The sequence below is a fragment of the Coffea arabica genome, chromosome 3e (assembly GCF_036785885.1).
Source record: "Coffea arabica cultivar ET-39 chromosome 3e, Coffea Arabica ET-39 HiFi, whole genome shotgun sequence".
In the NCBI taxonomy this organism is placed as follows: domain Eukaryota; kingdom Viridiplantae; phylum Streptophyta; class Magnoliopsida; order Gentianales; family Rubiaceae; genus Coffea; species Coffea arabica.
The window spans coordinates 18,776,604-18,797,089 of NC_092315.1; the positions used below are offsets into that span (position 1 = coordinate 18,776,604).

Genomic DNA, 20,486 nt, shown 5'->3' on the forward strand with positions numbered 1-20,486 from the left:
TTACGGTTTTGGTGCAGAGGTTGCGTGTGTACGAATCGGTTGCGTATCGAATCGGAGAAAATGTGATTGGCCGATAGTTGCGGTGATTAAAATTGTTGTCAGAGGTTTCGTTTGGTTTGCATGGAAATGTAAGGGCATTTTAATCTTTTCACTTTGCTCCCTAACCTCAACTTAATTTCTCAAATCCAACTTAATTCTAAAAATTATCCCCAAGTGTGATTTGAACGCCTAATTATACCCTAATATACCTAAACCATCTTTATCGAATAATTCTCGATTAAACTTTAATATTAAGGTTCCTAGTAATTCCTATATTATTTAGCGATTAAATTAGTTATTAGAATTTCCAATTATTATTTCTCAAGAAGTGGAGTTAGTCTAACTCGAAATTTATCGATTTAGTAATATAAAGTCAAGTGAAATAATAATTAAATCCAAGGTTGTCAATTTGCACATAAAAAGTTATTTTTACGCACTTATTGTGAAAACAAAGAAGGATAAGACTATAATTATCGAAATTTTCAAACCTTAAGTATGTTTAGTATATTAGTATCATATTTATCTAAAATTCATTGGTTTTCATCTTAACGCGGAAATTCCTATTAACATTTAACATTATTAACGATTAAAACTAGTTATCGGAAATCAAAGAATTTATTTTAAAGTAATAGAATTAATCCAACTCAAGAAATATTAATTTAGTATGGCAAACCGAATAATTCAATATTGGCACAATTATATTATTTATTACCTAGAAATTATCTTTATACTTTTATTGCAAAACAATTAATTACAATACTAGAATTCAAAGAAATTAATTATTAGATCAATGAAATAGTTTACCATAGAAATATGAAGTTAATGTAACAAAACTAAGAAGTTTAGTAGTTTAGCACAATTCTTTTATTTTGCACCTAACGTTCATTTCTACGTACTCATTTAAAAACAATTGGACTTAGTGCTAAAATTTATTAAAGAATTAAAATGTAAATAAAATATGCACTAATATTTATATGTCTATTTTCAGGGTTCTCACAATTACCACCCTGCCGCACCACCTGATATGCCGAGGCTATAAAAAACTCACCCAAGCTAGTTGGATACCAAATCATTTTGTCCACCTGATCCGAAAAAGGTGGAGCCGCCTCCAAGACCCTCTGCACCCAACTCGTAGGCAACACATCATATAACCTCTGCCAATCCCAACAACCTTGTACCACGAAATCCGCAACTGACTGTTCCTGAAAAGTTTCCACCTCTTGACATAGCGGCCCTGATCCTAACCAATTGTCATGCAAAAAACTTGAATTTTCACTACCCAATATCCATCGTATATTCCTCTCTGCCACCACCTGAACATCAATTATCCTTCTCCAAGTGGCAGATTGCCCTGGGCACACCTCGGAATAACACGGATGCAAATTGGAATTATACTTCAAGTGCATGAATTCTGCCCATAATGATTGTTGCAGCCTGAACCTCCACCACAACTTCAGAGAAAAAGCAGCAAAAACATGGTGCAACGACCGCAGACCCATACCTCCCTCCTTATAAGGCTTACACAACTGGTCCCATTTGATCCAGTGAACACGTGGCCCAAAATCTGAAGCACCCCATAAAAAGTCAGCAAAAATATTCTCCAAGAACCTGAGAATCCCCTTGGGAGGATTGGAAGCCGCAAGAATATGGATAGACATCGAAAACAGCACACTCCGTATCAAGACCAATTTGCCGCCATACGATAAGAATTTTTCTTTCCACGAGAGCACTCTATTAACCACTGAAGTACATATAGCCGAAAAGTAACTCTTTTTCCGTCTCCCAGAGTATAATGGGCACCCAAGATACTTTACTGGAAAGGATTGTGCATGAAAACCAGTGGTTTGTGCAATAATACGCCTTCGCACCCCCCAAGATATTAGCATGAGCCAAAAAATAGCTCTTACTATGATTGACCTTCTATCCCGAGATCATCTCATAATCCTCTAGCGCCTTTATAATCAGCTGTAACGACTTCTTCATCCCACTAGAAAAAATAATAACATCATTTGCATAAGCTAAATGGGTAACAACCGGGCACCCTAATGGAACCTTAAATGGCACAAAACCCCATTGCCCAATCAAGGAGTTTAATAGTCGAGACAAGACTTCAGCACCTATGACAAAGAGAGATGGCAATAGCGGATCCCCTTGGCGAATACCCTGACCAGATTTAAAAAAACCTTGGGGCACACCATTAATAATAACTAAGAACCAAACATTCGAAATCAACCTCCAAACCATATCTATCCAAACCTCACTAAACCCGAACCTTCTAAGCACTTGCAATAGGAAAAGCGAGGACACCCTATCGTACGCTTTGGCCATGTCTAGCTTTAAGACAATATTACCCCATCGACTAGACTTCCCTATACCTGACACTATTTCCTGAGCTAACAGAAAATTGTCAAAAATCGGCCTACCTTTAACAAAACCACTCTGTTGAGGTGAGATAATACAAGGCATCACCTTAGCCAATCTGACAGCCAGAACTTTAGACAGAACCTTATTAATAAAATTATACAAACTTATCGGCCGAAATTGACTAAAGTCTTGAGGAGCACTTACTTTCGGGATAAGCACAACCAGTGTCACAGTAATGCTCTTCGGCACCTCAGCTCCATAGAAAAAACTGCCCACCGCCTCATAGACATCATGGGCCACCACGTCCCAAGCAAAGGAAAAGAATTTCCCTGTAAAATCATCCGGCCCAGGGGCACTCTCACCATTCATCGCAAACACAACCTCTCGAACTTCCTCCAAGGAAGGAGCACGCACCAGGTCCTCATTTTGATCATGAGATATTACTTTAGGAATTATACCCAATGTATCCCATGACCCCAAGCAAGGCTCAGCTGTAAACAAACTCTCAAAGAAGTGAACCGCCTCTATTGCAATCTGACTCTCCTCTGTTAACCAAACCCCATTGGCATCCTTACTATTGACTTGGCTCTCCTCTTTGCAACTATAGAGTGGAAATACTTTGTGTTTCTATCCCCATCCTGCAGCCATTTCGCTTTTGCCTTTTGCTTCCAAAATTCCTCCTCCACAAACAAAGCATTCCTAAGTACCGCTCGAGCTTCTTGTAGTGCTAACAACTTCGGCTTAGAGGGATTATCATCAAAGTGAGCCTCTGCCATTGACGCTCGCTCTTCAGCAACGCGCACTGCGTCAAAAATATTTCCAAACTGCTCACGTGACCAACTTTGGAGATGTTTTTTAACTTGACGCAATTTACTAGCCAATCGCTGCAACGGCGGTCCTGAAAATGACCCTTCCCACCCTCTTCGAATCACCTCCAGTAACTCTGGCTTAGACGTCCAAAAATTCAGAAACCAGAACGCTCTTGGCTTATTGTCAAGCCTAGTTATGGCCGATAGCAGCAGGGGAGCATGATCTGAGGGATCTCTCCCTAAATGTTGCACCTGAAAGTTAAAAGGTAAGGCAGCGGCCACCTGGTTAAAGAGCATTCGATCCAGTCGCTTCCAAATATGAGCTCTCCCTCCTCTATTATTACACCATGTAAATCTGGATCCTGAGAAGCCAGCATCTTGTACACCTGCCCTAGCCATAAACGAAATAAAATCCAACCCCTCCTCCAGTCGAAACGATAAACCACCTCTCTTTTCCTCCTCACTAACAATCATATTAAAATCCCTTACTAGAAACCACGGAAGAGCCATAGGGTTATCCACTAACAACACCGCCCAAAGCAAAACTCTTTCTTGCCCAGTACACTTTGCATGTACAAATGAGAAGACCATCGGCTCAGAGAGCAACTGGGAGTGTATTTTAATCGACAAATGTTGACTAGATTCCCCAATATGCTCACAGACAAGTGACTTTTGAAAAAACACCGACAGGGACCCCTCGCTATTAACAATACAACCATCCATATTCAACTTTACCCGAAATAACTGGACATCCCCTGAAGATAATTTAGGTTCACAAATTGCAACTAGTGGAATAGTGAAATCCGCAATAAGTCTTTTTAACCGATGAAAATTTGGGGCACGCGAGATGCCCCGAATATTCCAAAAAAGAAAATTAATCATCGGACAATATTGCATAAGAGTTTGAAGATAGTTTTGTCTTAGAGCGCAGAGATCGATCACTAGGAGTTGGAGCGCGCGTACCTTTGTGTTTAAGCTTCGTGATCGCTTTAACCCCCTCTTCTGTCCGAACCTTGCCCTGAACTTGTTGAACTATCGGGTCTAGGTTAAATATATCAATGAACAGCGAACTAGCCCCCCGTTGCACACCTCCAACTTCACCACGCGGCGACAAATACCCAGCTACTTGCTCTGCACTATGAACCCCTCCCTCCTCCACCTCTGAGCCAAACGCCATCTCCATGAGAGCCTCCTCCGACCCACCAGTCTCCTCCCCACCCTGATCAACCCCAAAAGTTGCAGCAGTCCCAGAAGAAACCGGCAAACCGGAAGCTGTCAACTCCCCCAACTTGTCCGTAGGCATGCACGGAACAGCTGCTACATTCCCCGACACCAGCGCCTTGTGTGCTATACCAATTTGGTTGTCCACCTTCTCTGCAGTCCTAATGGGAGAAGCTATGGCTTGTGCACTAGGAGACTGCCCAGGCGAAGCCGCAGCCGAAACACCCTCTGCCATACCCGCTGCTGTAGCTTGACTCAGCACCAGCGCTGCGCCTAAATCACCAATTGCACTAGCAGCCACTGCCGACGCCGGAACAACCTGAGTGGAAGCCGCGGGTAAGGCATCCCCCGCCACTACCGCGCCACTGGGATTCACGCCAGCTCTCAATTTGCCGCCCTCCTGTTCTCCAACTCCAGCCTGCTTGGGACGATACGCCACAACAGTCTCCTGTCTCTTTAGGCCTCCATGCGGCAGTGCCGCTCTCAGTTCTGGGTTCTTAACATGGCACCCATCCATCGCATGGCCTTGGCGGAAACAGAAGGAGCAATATGATGGCATGTTCTCAGGCTCTAACACTTGCCAAAAGCCATTCGCCTCATCCATCCCAACACCAACCCATACCCGTTTCGGAAGAGGCTTGAACAAATCAACCTTCGCACAAACACGGGGGGCCATACTGGGGCATGCTAATGAGCTGGTTGCAGCATCCATGAAGAGTGGTCTTTCCAAGCAAGTCACCATGTGAAATAGGCACTCCTTCTTGAAAAAATGAACCGGCAGTTTCGGTAGTGAAAACCATACTGGAACTATTGAAGGTTCTTTATCGACATGGAAGGATGAAGCCCATTTAAACACACGCATTGGGCATCCAAATACATACCATACGTTCCTGCCCCAAAGCCGACGAAAATCTTTCTCACTAGCAAGACGAATAAGCACATGTCGATGATCTAAGAGACCGACCGAAAACTCATCTTTCAAGTCCAAAGCCTTGAAAAACCTGCGAATATCCTCCATGGGAGGACGGCCTTTTGAGAACTTGCCAACCAAAGAAAGCTGAAAAGAGGCTGCAAATTTTGATACGTCCAGCGGAGAGAAGACCACCGCTGGTTCCCCTCTTCTTGTTGTCTTGTCTGTCTGCAACTCCAGCGTTGGTCCATCCTTTGAAGAGAAAAGCGAAGAGAACGACTTATGTTGAAACGAAGGCCGCGACATAGAGATTGGATGCCCTCCATCCTGCGGATGAAGGGCAGCTGAAGTTGCCATGGCACTCAAGAAACCCTAGCTGCCCCCACGTCAAAGGAAGAAGGAGCGTATCTCACTTTTTACTAACATAAGGTCAATAGTTTTATTTCCATAAGTAGATCAACATACTTAAAAACTAAACTCATCTATGAATGTTTTCTTATTAAATTTGCACAAAATATTTGGACTGCACAAGACATATCAAAATTATGATAAAAGATTTAAAGTTTGATCTGATAGTAAAATTTAATCAATTTAATTTTAATTCTTGTACGTACATTAAGCAAGTGGAGAAATATATTATGGATAGTCTTGATTTTCAAACATAATATTATAATTAAAATTATGATATAGGTGTAATGGAATGAAAATCTTTTTAATTAATGGAGAGGAGCCTAATCCTTTGTATGGAAGTAAAGTTTTCGTAGTTAGGAAAATTTTTAGGTAGATCATGTAGTTTATTTAAGAGTTCGATATTTTTTTCATGCCATTTTATTTTACTCCTCGTGACTTCTTTATGCTGCGTACATTGTCATGTTTATTTATGTGATATTTCAATACATCACAATCCACAAAGTACGTCTGTCAGCTAATCCTATCTAAGAATTTCGAACTGCGAATTAACCTCTTTTGAGGGAAATTTCTCTTATCAACCTCTTGTTTTTGTCTTTTTTTGACACAAGGAATTTGATGTCTACCACAAATTTTGTATCAAATTTTCACTAGTTATTATCAATAACTACATGCATGATACATGCTGGAAGATAGCAATAGCCGAAAATTAAGGTATGTGGTAAACGTGTAGAGACTATTTTGTGGCTTTGAAGAAATGTGACACATATTTTTCATACTAATTAAACTTTCTTGATTGCGTAGTAGTATGCTATAATTTAAATGTACTAAATTCTTGTGATTTTAGATTTTCTTCTAAACTTTTTAACAATAAGTTAATTTAGAAAGTTTTCTTAACCAACTTTTTCTACCCAAGGTATATATTGTTTAACATTGAAAATTTTGGAGTTTATTTCCACAATAACCTTATTCTTTAAAATTATTCCCAAACTAATGCACTTTCAAAATATATTCCCTTGTTAACTTACTAGTTGCCACATCGACTTCGAGTATGGAAAATATTCACATTTCCATCTTATATTAAGAGGTACAATCCACATCAATAGATTCTTAAAAACTTTTCAATAGTTCAAATTTTGCTACTTATGTACAATCTTAAAGATAAATAAAAATATTTCTCTATCTATTAGTGAGTTAATTAGTATTTCTCACATTAGATTGGCCCATATAGCATGTTAATTTTGATATTAACACTGACCTAGTTATATTTTCTCTCTCCTATTTTTTTTGGAATGTATTCTCTTTTGATAAGTCAAAAAATGCAAGAGAATTTTTTTTTCAAATTTTCTTTCCCCTTATAGTGGAAGTTTTATAGTTCACGTAAACTATGATTATTATGTATCTTGAAATGTTTATTCATACTTCAAACAATTTGAGCTTTTGCAAACTTCTTAAAATTTACAAAGTTAGGAGACTACCATATATAAAATTGCAAGTAACAAGAAAAAAAAGAAAGGAACTTGTGATATAATCATCAAGAATAAAGCTAGGGAGGAATAATGGCAGCAAAAAAAAAAAGTTTTTCGACAAAATCATTGCAATTTGGAGGGTGATCGACAATTTTAAAACACTAATAATGGATCCACTTTCCTTTTTTAATTTACTTACAGATTGTCCTTAAGGCACTAAATAAAGAAAAACTATGTAATATATAAACAAAAGATTTACAAGTTATTTTTTCCTTTGATGGGGAGTCCACATGGCAATAACTGGATTAATAAGGGAATAAAAACTGAAAGAGCATTACTTTGGGATTACTTTTTGAAAAGTAGATTATTTTAGCCAAAAACTCAAAATTTTGCATCGAAGAGTATTATTACTATAGCAGCACAAACTTTGAAAACTCAAATGTTTGTTTAAATAAATAAAAAGTTTCAATCAATACCCATCCAAAAATAGATCAAGATTGGAGAAAGGATATACTACATTTACAACTTGAAATGTGTGAGATTACAAAAAATTAAATGCAATATCAAAAATTTTAACTGAGAGTTAGGCACGAACATGAAAATGAGTTCCTAATTTGGATGGAAGGATTGATTAGATTATCACAAACTGATAGCAGAACCCAATTGTGGAAATTTTTAAAATGATGTGCCAAAAATTTCTACTGTGTTATGAAAGTACTTCAAGCCCAAAGACAATTTAGATCTAGCAAAATAGATTTAACAAATTTTAGATCTAAGAAATCTTAAATTTAACAAGAAAACTTATATAAATAAAGAAATACTTCACAGAGAAAGTCTTAGTAGAAGAAAAACTCTCACTCGAAAAATTTAGAAGAGAAGAAACTCTAAATAGGAGATTCTAGTATTTAAAAATTTATCACTAGGAAACCATACGAGGGAACTCACTCAAACAAATGAGAAAAAAATTGCAGGTAGGAAGATCAAATAAAGGAAGCAGAAGTTAATTCTAAAGAAGGAAAAGTTTGAAGGAAAGCAGAGAAAATATAGTATAAAGAGAGAGTAGCTAATAATTTTATGTAATAAATATGAATAAATATGTAAGAATCCTATTGATTTTCTTTCTTAAATTAATTATGCCTTACACAAGTTCAAAGCTAATTGAAAAAGAAAAAAATATATCCTGTGCCAAATACACAGCCTAAAATACTAGTCACAAATGAAGCTGAAAAACTAACAAGTACATTACCTTTTAAAAAACTACAACCAACATTAATCTATGTAAAATCATGGGCTTAAAACTCTCTTTCTCCTCCCTACTTCTTAAACTTCACTCTTCTCTGATTACCAAAAATAAAACAACAAAAATACAATCAATGTTAATCACAAATTGTAGTGGGGTTTTTTTAGATGCACATTTCTCTTCTTGATTTTCTTGTCTCATGTGTTGTATAGTTGTTGGGTTTTGGCCCCTACTATTGAACTTGATCACTAGTATTGATGATTGTAAAAATAAATGATGATTAGTATTAATGATTTTGTTGATCTCATTTGGTTTGGTTGGTCTCAAATTCAAATATCACCCACGAACACGCCTCTTGCCCTTGTCGTACGAATTTCGTGACTTTTTCTTGTCAAAACTCTCATTTAATTATCACTAAAGTTTTTATTTAGTTATTGTACCTATTTATCATTGAATGTTGCATTATTTATTGTAATTTAAATTAACCTCAAAACCAAAAAATTCAAAAATGGATGACTTAGGCATATTCTGTTTTAAATTAATTTTGTATTTTCAATTGGAAGCTAAAGGAATTTTTACAAGATGATTAATCCCCAATTATGAAAATAGCACAATTTTTAGAGAAATTTTTGTTTTAGGAATTAGGGTTTTAGGGTTTACGAAATAGGGTTTAAGGGTTAGGGTTTATTGTTTAGGGTTTAAGGTTGCTACAAATGTTAAATTTTTATATTTAAAATTAAAAAAAATAAAAAATGATAGCTCAACAAAAAATGATATCTATGAATAAAAAAAAAGAATTTGCTGCATGTCAAACGGGGGCGAAGCCTTTTCAGCAAATTTTTTAAAAGAAAAACTTTCTTTTTACGTCCTTAGCATTGAAAAAAAAAATAAATTAATTGTTTAATAAAACCTCAAATACCAATTGCAGCTATCCTTACATTAGAAGACAACTTCACCCAAAACCACTTTTGTAATGTTTCCTTGTACGGACAATATATTAAGAAATCCGCCTTCAAATGATGACAGAACATCTTGCGCGAGTTTGGATAAGCTGTTTTTGGAGGTGCTTTTTAAAAACTTTACTGTAACTGTTGATAATTTACATTGATAATTTATATATTTATAGTAATATACATTTAAACATTTATAAATATATTTATATTATGTATTATATATAATTTAATACATTTATATATAAATATATGAATATATTTATTTATAAAAGTATAAATATATTTATTTATAAATATTTATAAATGTATATAAATATAAAAATATAAAAATTATAAATTATAATTTATACATTTATATAATATTCATTTATAATTTATACATTTATAAATATATTTATATTATGTATTATATATAATATAATACATTTATATATTTTTATATAAATATATTTATTTATAAATATTTATAAATGTATAATTGTATATTGTTATAAAAATTATAAATTATAAAAATACTCGAAAATATGTTTTAAAAATACATCTAAAAATAATCCATAAAACATCTACAGTAAAAGTTTTTTATATAATTTTTGAAAACAACCCCAAAAACAACTAATCCAAACGGACTTGTATTTGAAAAACGAAATGCTACAGTGTTGTTTTTGAAAAACAACCCCAAAAACAGCTAATCCAAACGGACCCGTTGTTAGTGGATGCGTAAGTATCCGTCTGGGACGGTGGTAGTTCGGTTCCCTCCAAATTATCTTTGGGTCTCTTCAGGTACCCTTCTCCCTTAGTCTCCTGGTGATTTAGTTCTCTCCGAATTATTTTTAGATTTCTTCACATCCCCTCCCCCTTAGTATAGAATAGTATATCGTATCCGACAAAAAAAAAAAGAAAAAAAGACAGTGACTGAGGAATTTGAACCACATGGCTCTCATAATTTTTTCCCGATACCTCTTCTATACGGCTTAAAGCTCATTAAGTGTGCCCCTTAAAAAAATGATTGCAAGATGTGCGTAGCATAAGGAGGGCTTCTGGTTTGTGCGACGGGCTTAGCCCATTAACAAGAAAGGCCTGTTTTGTCTCTGTCGTTCTGGAAATCACCTCCTATCGGGTTTTACTGGGGTTTAAGAAAAATCTGATTTTGTCTTCTGCTCTCTCTCCATCTTCTAAAGCCCTAATCAACTGGCGCCGGTCGCCGGCGAGACTTGTATCACTGCGTTACTGCCGGAAAATATCACTCCTAATTATGGCCTCCGACGATGTGACATACACGGACTCCATGAGCTTCACGGTTACAGAACTCTTGAAGGAAGTGCAGCTCGATTATTCTCCTGCAACCACTAAAGCTGTTGACGACGTTGTCTCCTTTGTCAAACAAGTCATAGATAAAATCCCCGAGAATTTTCAGGTTACAGAAGTACTCCATTATCGTTGTTATTATTATCATTATTATTTTGACCTTTTTTTTTCCTTATTTTGCTTATACTACAATGCTCTGCAGGTTACAGCTGACCTGGGACCACGGTTTGTTAGAGATATTAAAGCTGATAAATGTGAATTTAAGTTTAACAGGCCAAAATTTATCGAAATTGCTGGAAGCTATTCAATGCAGTGTGTTGTGAAACCGGACATAAACGTGGATGTTTTCATTCGCCTTCCCAAGGTTTATGTCTAAATTTATGTATGACATTTATTTTGTTCGATTGCCAATGATTATGAGGTTATTCTTGATTCTGTTCCATCATTATTATCCATTTTCTTAATATCAAACCAATGTTATGTCTAGCATACAGTAGTTTTGAGACCTTGTGGAATGCTATGTGAGGTATGGTGTTCATTTCTTGGCATTTGAGAAGGGGTTCAAAAGTTTAAGCCAGGAGACATTTTTCTGAAGAGCTACTATTTAGGATATGTAATGTTTCTAAGATACACGTTTGATGTTCAGATGGTAAGGTACCTAAGTATGCATGATCACTCCACAAAGAACGAATATTAATACCTTTTGTATACCAATGGGTTATTGTCCAATTAGGGTATCTGCTATTACCTTCATCAGCCTGCAAAGATAATGGTGTATTTGCTCATTGTAGTTGCTATTTTACTCCATATCTTATCAGTTTCGTCTCTTCATCTTGACAGGAATCTTTCCACGAAAAGGACTATCTAAATTATCGCTACCATGCCAAAAGATATCTTTATCTTTGTGTACTGAAGAAGCATTTGACATCATCTTCAATTTTTCATGATGTTCGGTGGTCGACCTTTCAAAATGAAGCTCGTAAACCTATATTGCTCGTGTATCCAGGTTTTTGACACTGACCTGACTAATTGCACTTAGCTTCTTGACTTTGATTCGAAACATTTATTCAACAGCCTTCTGTCTAACCGTAAGAGTTGGTTAAGTAGAATCCTTTTTTTCTTTCTTTTCTTTTGGGTAGCTGTGAAGCTTTCTCAAAATGCTAAATTCGTCGTGAGGATAATTCCCACCGCATCATCTCTATTCAGTATATCCAAATTAAACTTAGGGCGGAACAATGTTCGTGCTCTGAATCAAGGTATTACATATTACTCTGAGATTGTTAAGTTGAACCTATTTTAGCTCTGTACCTAACTGCATTTGAATGTTCTTTTGGATATGTTGCAGGGGATGTTCTACAGGCAACACCCATGTATAACTCTAGTATACTGGAGGACATGTTTCTTGAAGATAATGCAGGATTTATTAGAAGAACTTTTGCGGGATGGAAGCATTTGGGGGAAGCTTTAGTACTTCTAAAAGTATGCGTATGAGTGCATTCATGATAAAAATTGATTATTCCACTAAGATTTGTCATTTGATCACACACATTGCTGTCATGATGTAGGTTTGGGCACGACAGAGAAGTTCAATATACTGTCATGATTGTTTAAATGGATATCTGATCTCTGTAATTATGGCATACCTTGCCACAGAATCTGGTAGGAATCGCATAAACAAATCAATGAATCCAATGCAGATATTTCGTGTGACATTGGATTTTATAGGTATGCATAGTTATTCTGGTTGCTTTTAGTAAAATTGGTAGAGCTTGTTGTATTCTGATGTCGTATATTTGGAGATATAGATTTTTTCACTCAAAAAATTCATTTCTATGCCTGGTTGAATATGTCAAAGAACTTATTGACAACCTACTGTTTTATTAGTCCAGAATGCAACATAGAACTAGTCCAACAAATTTACTGTGTGATCTCTTAGGTGGTCATTTTGATGTCTGAGCTTGTCTTCCTGGCTATTTCACACAAATAGGCTTTTCTTTTGGGCTGAATTTTGCAGCAAAATTCTAACTTGTCCATGATATTTTTTGTTTTTTGGACAGCTAAATCAAAATTGTGGGACAATGGAATCTTTTTTCACCCACAAGGTGAAAGAAATGTTCCACATAAGGTATGTTTAGCATGATTTATGGTCTTTGATAATCATTGAGTATCCCTAAGTGATATATAAATTCGATTTAGAGCTCCAAATGGTTTGGGAGGTGCATTTATGTCTTCAATTTGTTAATCTTTGATAAGCTTTGAACTGTTGGGTTCTTGCCTATGCTAATACTGATTCCAATTTTGCAGACGCAGGGAAGGAGGACAAGTTTGCAATCATTTCCTGTAGTTATTTGTGATTCATTTGCAGACTTCAATTTGGGGTTTCGCATATCGCGAAATGGTTTCCAAGAGGTATATACCCTCAAAATCTTTTGATTTGGTGTTTTCTCAGTGAAGGTTGGACATCATGAGTAGTGCAACGTGCTGATTAAATGTTCTACCTACTTTGTATTCTAAATGTCAGCTTCAAGATGAGGCTTCTGCGACACTTAGTTGCATGGCGAAATATGGTGATGGTGGCTTTGATGAGATTTTTATGTCCAGGATTGACTATCCAGCCAAATATGACTTTTGTATTAGGTACATCTTGTGAGATGATATTTGGGTGTCTTATACAATTTGCTTTTTAATTGGTTGATGGACAGCATATTATATTAAGTCTGGTAGCGTCATTTCTAATGCTTCAATACCTGAAAATTTGAAAAAATTTGAGATTTCTTCATTGTCATCCATGGGTTTCATTTATCCAATTAGAAGTTGTGACATACTTATGCAACACTGATTAGTGGACAGCATAGAACTGTGCAAACAACTTTACATATGGTTAAATCTCATCCTAATATTTGCCATGGATGCAGATGCTTTCATGCATGCTATACTATAGAAGCTGCTAGGCAGTAGTGTGAAACAAATGTTTGGTGGTGCACAACCATTCAAAGTTCAGGTGTATATCAGGAAGTAGATGAACTTCATAGAGTGGGTCATCTCATGCTAGATGTCTCGTTTGCTGCTGTACAAGAGCCAATTAACATGTCAAGGGCTGGCTTTGATTTTTCAGCTTCATAACACAAGGCTAGATCTAGTAGAGCCAATTTATTTGTGAAGGATTTACAAATCATGGAAAATCTTTTGACTTAAAATAGGGCTTATAATTGGTCATGGTTAAAAATTTGTCATGTATTGGAATTTGGAAAATGCTTTTTACTCTGAAAAAAGCAAAGTATTCAACACCTTATTTGGACGTTGAAAATTTGTCGTGTTGAGTTATGCGTAGAAAAGACTCACCCCCAAAGTTGGAGAAATTAAGTGTACTCATTCTAATTTGGCAACTAATTATATTGCATAATCCAGATATACCATTTAGCCTACTAACGCTTGCAATTTTTTGGATTTTTTATCTAACCTTTACAAGTAATGTTTTTTTGTGTCATTCATATCACATGATGGCCCAACCAGATTGAACTTAAAGGGCAACACTGAAGTTTATGAGCCAGGATTTTGCTTGGATGATGAATGTTGGAGATATTATGAGCAGAAAGTACTTGCGCTCATGGTTCAAGGACTACAAGATAGAGCTAAATATGTTCGTGTAATTTGGAGAAATACTAGTTCCTGTTGTAACTACGAAGAAGTAAGATGTCAATAATCTTGAAGATATGATGTTGCAATTTGGTGCATTTAGATCTTTCTTGTTGATTATTGCATGATTCTAGGGTTTGCACTCATTAGATAGTGAGGAACTGCTTATTGGAATTTCATTCAATTCAGTGGAGGATGGCTTTAGAAAGGTTACAATGGGCCCCAGTCCTGAGGAAAAAGAAAAGGTATTAGGCAGAAATAATTATTTTCTTTTGCAGAATTTTCTTGTGAAACCAAATTAACATCTACTGTCTTTGATATGCTTAGGCTTTAGAATTTCGAAAATTCTGGGGAGACAAGGCAACACTTAGGCAATTTCGTGATGGTAGAATTGCTGAAGTTGTAGGTAAGGTGTTTTTGACATGCTTCTGTTGCTGTTGATATTTGAGTTATTAATTGAAGACGATTAATTTGGTGATATTGCTCATTCACAGTGTGGGAGCGTGAGGAGTGGGAAAGGCATCTCATCATCAAAGACGTATCTGACCATATTCTTTCATGCCATCTTCCCATTCCAAAGGAAAATATTATCGCCATTGTGGATCAACTTGATTTTGCTCTTCTTTACGGAAATAAAGGTATTATGCATTGATGCCAATAGCTAAAGATTTATCTCATTTCTCTTTGTTTTTTCCCTGGTTGGAAGGATTACTGATGGTACAAAATGAATTTTTAGATCCTATTGCATATTCTAAAAGTCTGTTAGTGGCATTTGATGATCTATCAAAGCGGTTGCGTCTTCTTGATGACATTCCTCTAAGGGTGTCCAGCGTGCAGCCTCTCAGTTCAGGTTTTTCCCTACACTTGTTAAATCCTCCAACCCCCCACCAAAACAAAAAAACAACTCACATGTATGCAATACCTGAGATGCAAGCACAACACTTTTATCTGATTATGAAGCAATTGCTTTTGTGCTTTTCGATGGGGTACCCAGTTGTGGATCTAAGCTTCAATTTAGCAACAAAATTGGTTGAGTAGTGGCTGTTGTGTTATTCATGGATGAGAAGAGTCAAATCTTCTTACATGCCATAGAAATATACGAAGCATGATGGCTAAGGAACAGCAGTCTAGTTAATTTTCAGTTGTATTCCACCAAATTGGTTTGCTTTCTCTAATGATGTTGTCTAGTGAATAACCTTCCTTTTCCAATTTCATGAACAAACTTGGTGAAATTGCGAACTTGATTCCAGATGCAATAGTTTGTCATACTAAAATCCGGTGGTTCGATAAATCTCCTTTTACTGCTGCTTAAATTGTTTATAAAGACTTGTCTAAGTGGATACTGTAAGGAGACATACTTGTATCTTTAGATTTTGCATCTTAATTGGGATGATGTTTCTTTGGAGGGATTTGCTGGTGGCAGGTGGGGGATCTGGGAATATTCAACTTCACGGCATACTTTGTCCTTGTTATATGGTTGATATATTATATATGAGATGGGAAAGATAAATTATTGCCTGGTCCTTACCCTCTGATTACAGCTTTCAGGTTTACATCTGTATTCCCTCCTGGACCTCATGCCCTAGCATGCGAAAACCATGTAAATGTCAAAATACAAAAGCTCACTTCAACATCTGTACAGCCTCTTGAAGTCATGATTCAGGCATGGATGGCTTCTCAGATATAGTTTGATAGTTAGATTGTTCATGCAAACTCTGACAGTTAGTCTATACATTTGTACAGCTTGAAGGTTCTGGGAATTGGCCAATGGATGATGTTGCATTAGAGAAGACTAAGTCTGCTTTTCTTCTCAAAATTGGTGAAAGGTTGGTCTTTTTGGGGTTTTATTTGCAAAAGTATCCTAAGTGTAAAGTTTTCTGATTATAATGAGATAGCAGCCTTCAAAAGAATTGGGGCATGACGTGTACTGCAGCAGAAGATGATGTAGATGTTTTCATGTCCGGATTTGCATTCCGCCTTAAAATTTTGCATGAGAGGGGCTTGAATTTAGTGAGAAGGCCAAGTAAGAAACTCTGCCATCTTCATGATACTGCACATGTAGGAACCTGCTTATTATATTTTCTTGTCAATTAATTTTCTTTTCAGGTGGTGGTGGTCAAGCAAAGTGGGTTTTATCTACAGATAGGAAATTGTTTATCTGCAGCCAGCACTCTAGCATGATCAATGGGCTATGTGGTCGTTTTCCAACATATGGGCCTGTAGTTAGGTGACAGAACCCTTCTTCTGCCTTTCCTCTCTTTTCTTTCCAATCTTTCTACCTTTAACACTTGGATTTGGTTTCTGAAGGCTTGCAAAGCGCTGGGTGTCTTCCCATCTTCTCTCATCCTTGCTAGGAGAGGAAGCAATTGAGCTGTTGGTTGCATATCTCTTTCTGAAGCCTGCGCCATTTAGTCCTACTGTCTCACGAATAACTGGGTTTCTGAGGTAGGGAATTTTGCTTATGCTTGCAGTGATACGTGGTCGAATCTTGGTTCTCTCTCTCTATGAGATATGCTAACTGAGAGCTTGCAGATCCACAGAATGTTATGTCATCATTGCTGCGATTCCATGTTTTCAAGCTCGTTACACAATATAATGTCAAATTCTTTTTCAGATCCACCAGCCCTTGCTCTTGCGAGAAAAGATAACTTGACCAAAATAATTAGCTTTAGTTTCTCTCACCTTCTTTGAGACTAGTCTTGTTTGCTTAACACATTGAGATTCTTTATGTCATTTGTTGCCTTGAGTTGTAAATTACATGGTGCGATGCTTGTTTCTATGTGAATAATTTGTTAGACAAAAAACATGATGGGAATCATCCATTACTGTTTCAGGTTCTTACGGTTGTTGTCAGCGTATGATTGGACCTTTTCTGCCCTCGTGGTTGATATCAATGGTGATTTGACTCCTGAAGATGAAAAAGAGATCCATGTAAGTGCTACTAAAAAATTTGTATCTGTTTAATTGGCTATTTTTCCTTATTTTGGTCCCAAATACTCTCTCTTTTATTGTACTTGTCAAGGTCTCACTGATTCTGTCTTCATGCTTGATGGGACAGGAAAATTTAACATCGAGTAGGAAAAATAGTGAAAATCCAGAGAGTGCAAATCCAGCCATGTTCTTGGCTACTCCTTATGACAAGAAGTCTGAAGCTTGGACCAGATCATCACCCACTCCAACGGTGAGTAGCTCTTAAGTTGGATTTTTTTTTTTTTGTTATTTATAAGTGAATTATTTGAAGCTTCCCATAGTTGATGGACTCAGAAATAGGAGTTCTTGATACTCGTGACATAACAGGTTCTGCGTCACTTTTTCAGTGTTATTGTGGAGATTCAGATTGCAACTTAATTGCATGCCTTGCGTTGCTTTATTTTCCTTATCTGATGCGTGTTTTAGAAAGTAAACTGCATCATTTATGCGATAACATCGTTTCATCATTTGTTTCAGCTATGAAGTGTAATGTATTATACTTTTAACAGCAATTTTTTGGTGCTGCTCCTATTTTCCCTCTTTAATGGTTAACGCAGTGATAATGTCATAGCATATCCACTTGTACTTGCAGAAGATCCCATTGAACCAACTCCTGAATTTTGACTTAACTTATTAGGTTAACTAGGTGTTTTCTATGATGGTTTTAATGCTTTAAGGTAATTTAGCCTTCACTAATATTTAGTGCAACTGGGGTGCCAGTTTGTAGAACTGGGAATTAATTATCCTTATAGACCCATAGATCCACCACTAAGATGCAGAAAAATGGTGCTCAAACTCATGTTTGATTATATATATTGAGAAAATCATTCTTTGGCTGTTGGAACTTTTTGGTTCTTTTTGTCACGTCCTGCCATATGCTTTCCTTCTCCTCCAATGGTGCGGAGGAAGCATACCGTGTGTGTGTTCGACATCCTTGCGCTCAAGCTCCAGCTAACCGGGAAGTCCTTTTTCTCTATAGCAAAGAACTAAAACATATAATCACATGCTCTTATTTGGTTGAGCCAGAAAGTTCTATTTGTTTTTGAATGTCCTCTCTTCCAATTTTTATCACGGATCTTGTTTTTTTTGTTCAAGGAACTGAGACGGTTGGTGGTATATGCAACCAGCAGCGCAAATTTATTGACCAAACTTATATTTCAGGACCGGTTTAATTCCTACCAATGGGAGGTGAATGGCGTACTTAAGTTGGAGGTCTTCCTTTTGTTGTTCTTCATACTTGTGAACCTTTTACATTCAAGAACTCATAATTTGTGACCTTGCAGTGCCTTTTTCGCACTCCACTAAACGTCTACGATGTTGTTATCCTTCTCCATCGGGATAAATTGCCGTATCCTCATCGTCTTCTCTTCCCATCTGAGCTCAACCAAGGTTGTAATTCCTTTTTCATTGTTTTACTATTTTTGGCCTCGTTTCCCTTTCTTCTGCTTGGTGTGAAAAGTATGTTTTGATGCTCCAGTAAATATGCATCTGGACTCTCTCCTAGCCACCCCACCCAATGTGCACATATTTACTGTTTGCTTTCATGCATCAAGGACTTGGTTCACCATAAATGAAATGTTACTTGGAATTATTTAGGGATGCTTGTCATGCGTGGGCGTGCAAGCAAAAGCTTCCATCCCTTCTTGTTAGCTGGGGTTGGGACAGGCATAAAGGCAAGCCTAGAAGACCTAAAAGATAAAGTCATGATAGACTTCAATCCAGTTAGGTGCTTTATTGATGAGATTGAGGTAAGGATTAGCCAATGGTGGTGATGTTCCACCAAATTCGCTTTGTTCAAATTCTTGCTCATGTATGTTAATTTAGGAGCTCGTTCTCATCCTTCTTGTCTGCAGAGAGACTTTCCTGGCATTTTCAAGGTATGGTACGATTCTTTGGGAGGTGATGCTATTGGCCTTACATGGGACAAAGCAAATCCAAAGGTATTCATAGCTTCTTAATTGTACATGATAAATTTGAAATTTGACTAGTGCTCTTGGAGAATGTCGAAAAGCTTTCTTCTGCTTGACTTGTCTCTTTCACAGAAGCGAGGACGAGACTTCATGGATGAGGATAACCAAGGGCTAATTGATGTGTTAAAAACCATCGGTGACGCTGGGAAAGGGTTTGTGAGAAGTGTTCATTTTCTAAAGGCCCCAAAACTAAGCCACTGAAACTTCTTCTCAGTTTGTTGTAATTAGGAACTCATTTTTTTTTGTAAGTTTTTTTTTTCTTTGTAATTCTTGAAAATTTTGGTTTATTTTTGACTTTGGCCATGGTGTAGCTTCAATCCACATCCTTGAGAGATGGAGGATTGAGTTCTTTTTGATAGACTGTAGGATTTCTTCATGCAGGCTTGTGCTGCCGCTTTTTGGAAATTTTAAATGTAAAGTACAACTTTGAATTGAATGTATCTGTTGAGTACGCACTGATATCCTGAGAAGAACAGTATAGTGGAGAATTATTCAGAAATTGTTCAAAATATGTAGTATGCTCTATAATTGGTCCCAAACTATGTATTAAGCTCTATAAATTGAACTTTGTATCGAATCACAAGACTAAGGCATCTATTGAACTTTGTACCGTTCATGTTACGGATGCTCGCTTATAGTTATCTCCACTTGTGGAAACATGTTCATTTATTTGACTGCCAAAGAAAAACACAACGCTACCTCATCTTGGAGGCAATTTTGTCTTCCAGGTATATTTAAGCTCGAGAGAGTTTATCCATTTTGTTATTGTATGTTGATTCAAAATGAATGTTTTAAGAAAACCATTATCTTGATTTCTAGATTGTTACCACTGCTGTCTCCTTCATAGTTGAGTTCTATAGGATGAGGCAAACTCCAGAACATGGTCTCTTGGAGCTAAATATTAATGCAGCATGGACTCAAGATAGCCGAGGAATTGGAGGTATTGTTAGGGATGAAGATGATCATATTATGGCCGCTTTTTTCAGAAGGGAGTGGAAAGTATTAGCCGCTGAACATGTTGAATTGAGTGCAATTATCAATGGTTGCAATGGGACTAGAAGTTGGGATAGAAGAGTTCATCTTGGAGGGTGATTCTGTCAATGTTAGTTAAAAGATTGATTAGTGATGAGGCAGACTTATCTATGCCAGGTAGTCTGGTTGACAAAGCTAGAAAATTGCAAAAGAGTTTCCA

At 36.7% G+C, this 20,486-nt stretch overlaps 1 protein-coding gene across 2 annotated transcripts; it reads left to right on the forward strand.

Moving 5' to 3' along the window:
- The first annotated feature begins 10,419 nt into the window (after positions 1–10,419).
- On the forward strand, positions 10,420–19,753 carry LOC113736607 (uncharacterized). Of its 2 annotated transcripts, none has more exons than XM_072083299.1 (26): positions 10,420–10,827; positions 10,921–11,082; positions 11,559–11,724; positions 11,858–11,974; positions 12,064–12,197; positions 12,284–12,443; positions 12,776–12,843; positions 13,023–13,127; positions 13,240–13,355; positions 14,232–14,406; positions 14,489–14,599; positions 14,682–14,760; positions 14,849–14,992; positions 15,091–15,204; positions 15,896–16,017; positions 16,098–16,180; positions 16,253–16,377; positions 16,461–16,581; positions 16,662–16,799; positions 17,189–17,285; positions 17,413–17,535; positions 18,420–18,512; positions 18,608–18,713; positions 18,921–19,072; positions 19,178–19,264; positions 19,370–19,753. In XM_072083299.1, the coding sequence occupies exons 1-26, from the start codon at positions 10,666–10,668 to the stop codon at positions 19,493–19,495; spliced, it is 3,186 nt and encodes a 1,061-aa protein (XP_071939400.1). In that variant the 5' UTR covers positions 10,420–10,665; the 3' UTR covers positions 19,496–19,753. The 2 variants fall into 2 exon arrangements, with proteins under 2 accessions (XP_071939400.1, XP_027119466.1); XM_027263665.2 differs by having other exon boundaries at positions 10,421–10,827; positions 19,367–19,753.
- Positions 19,754–20,486: the final 733 nt, after the last annotated feature.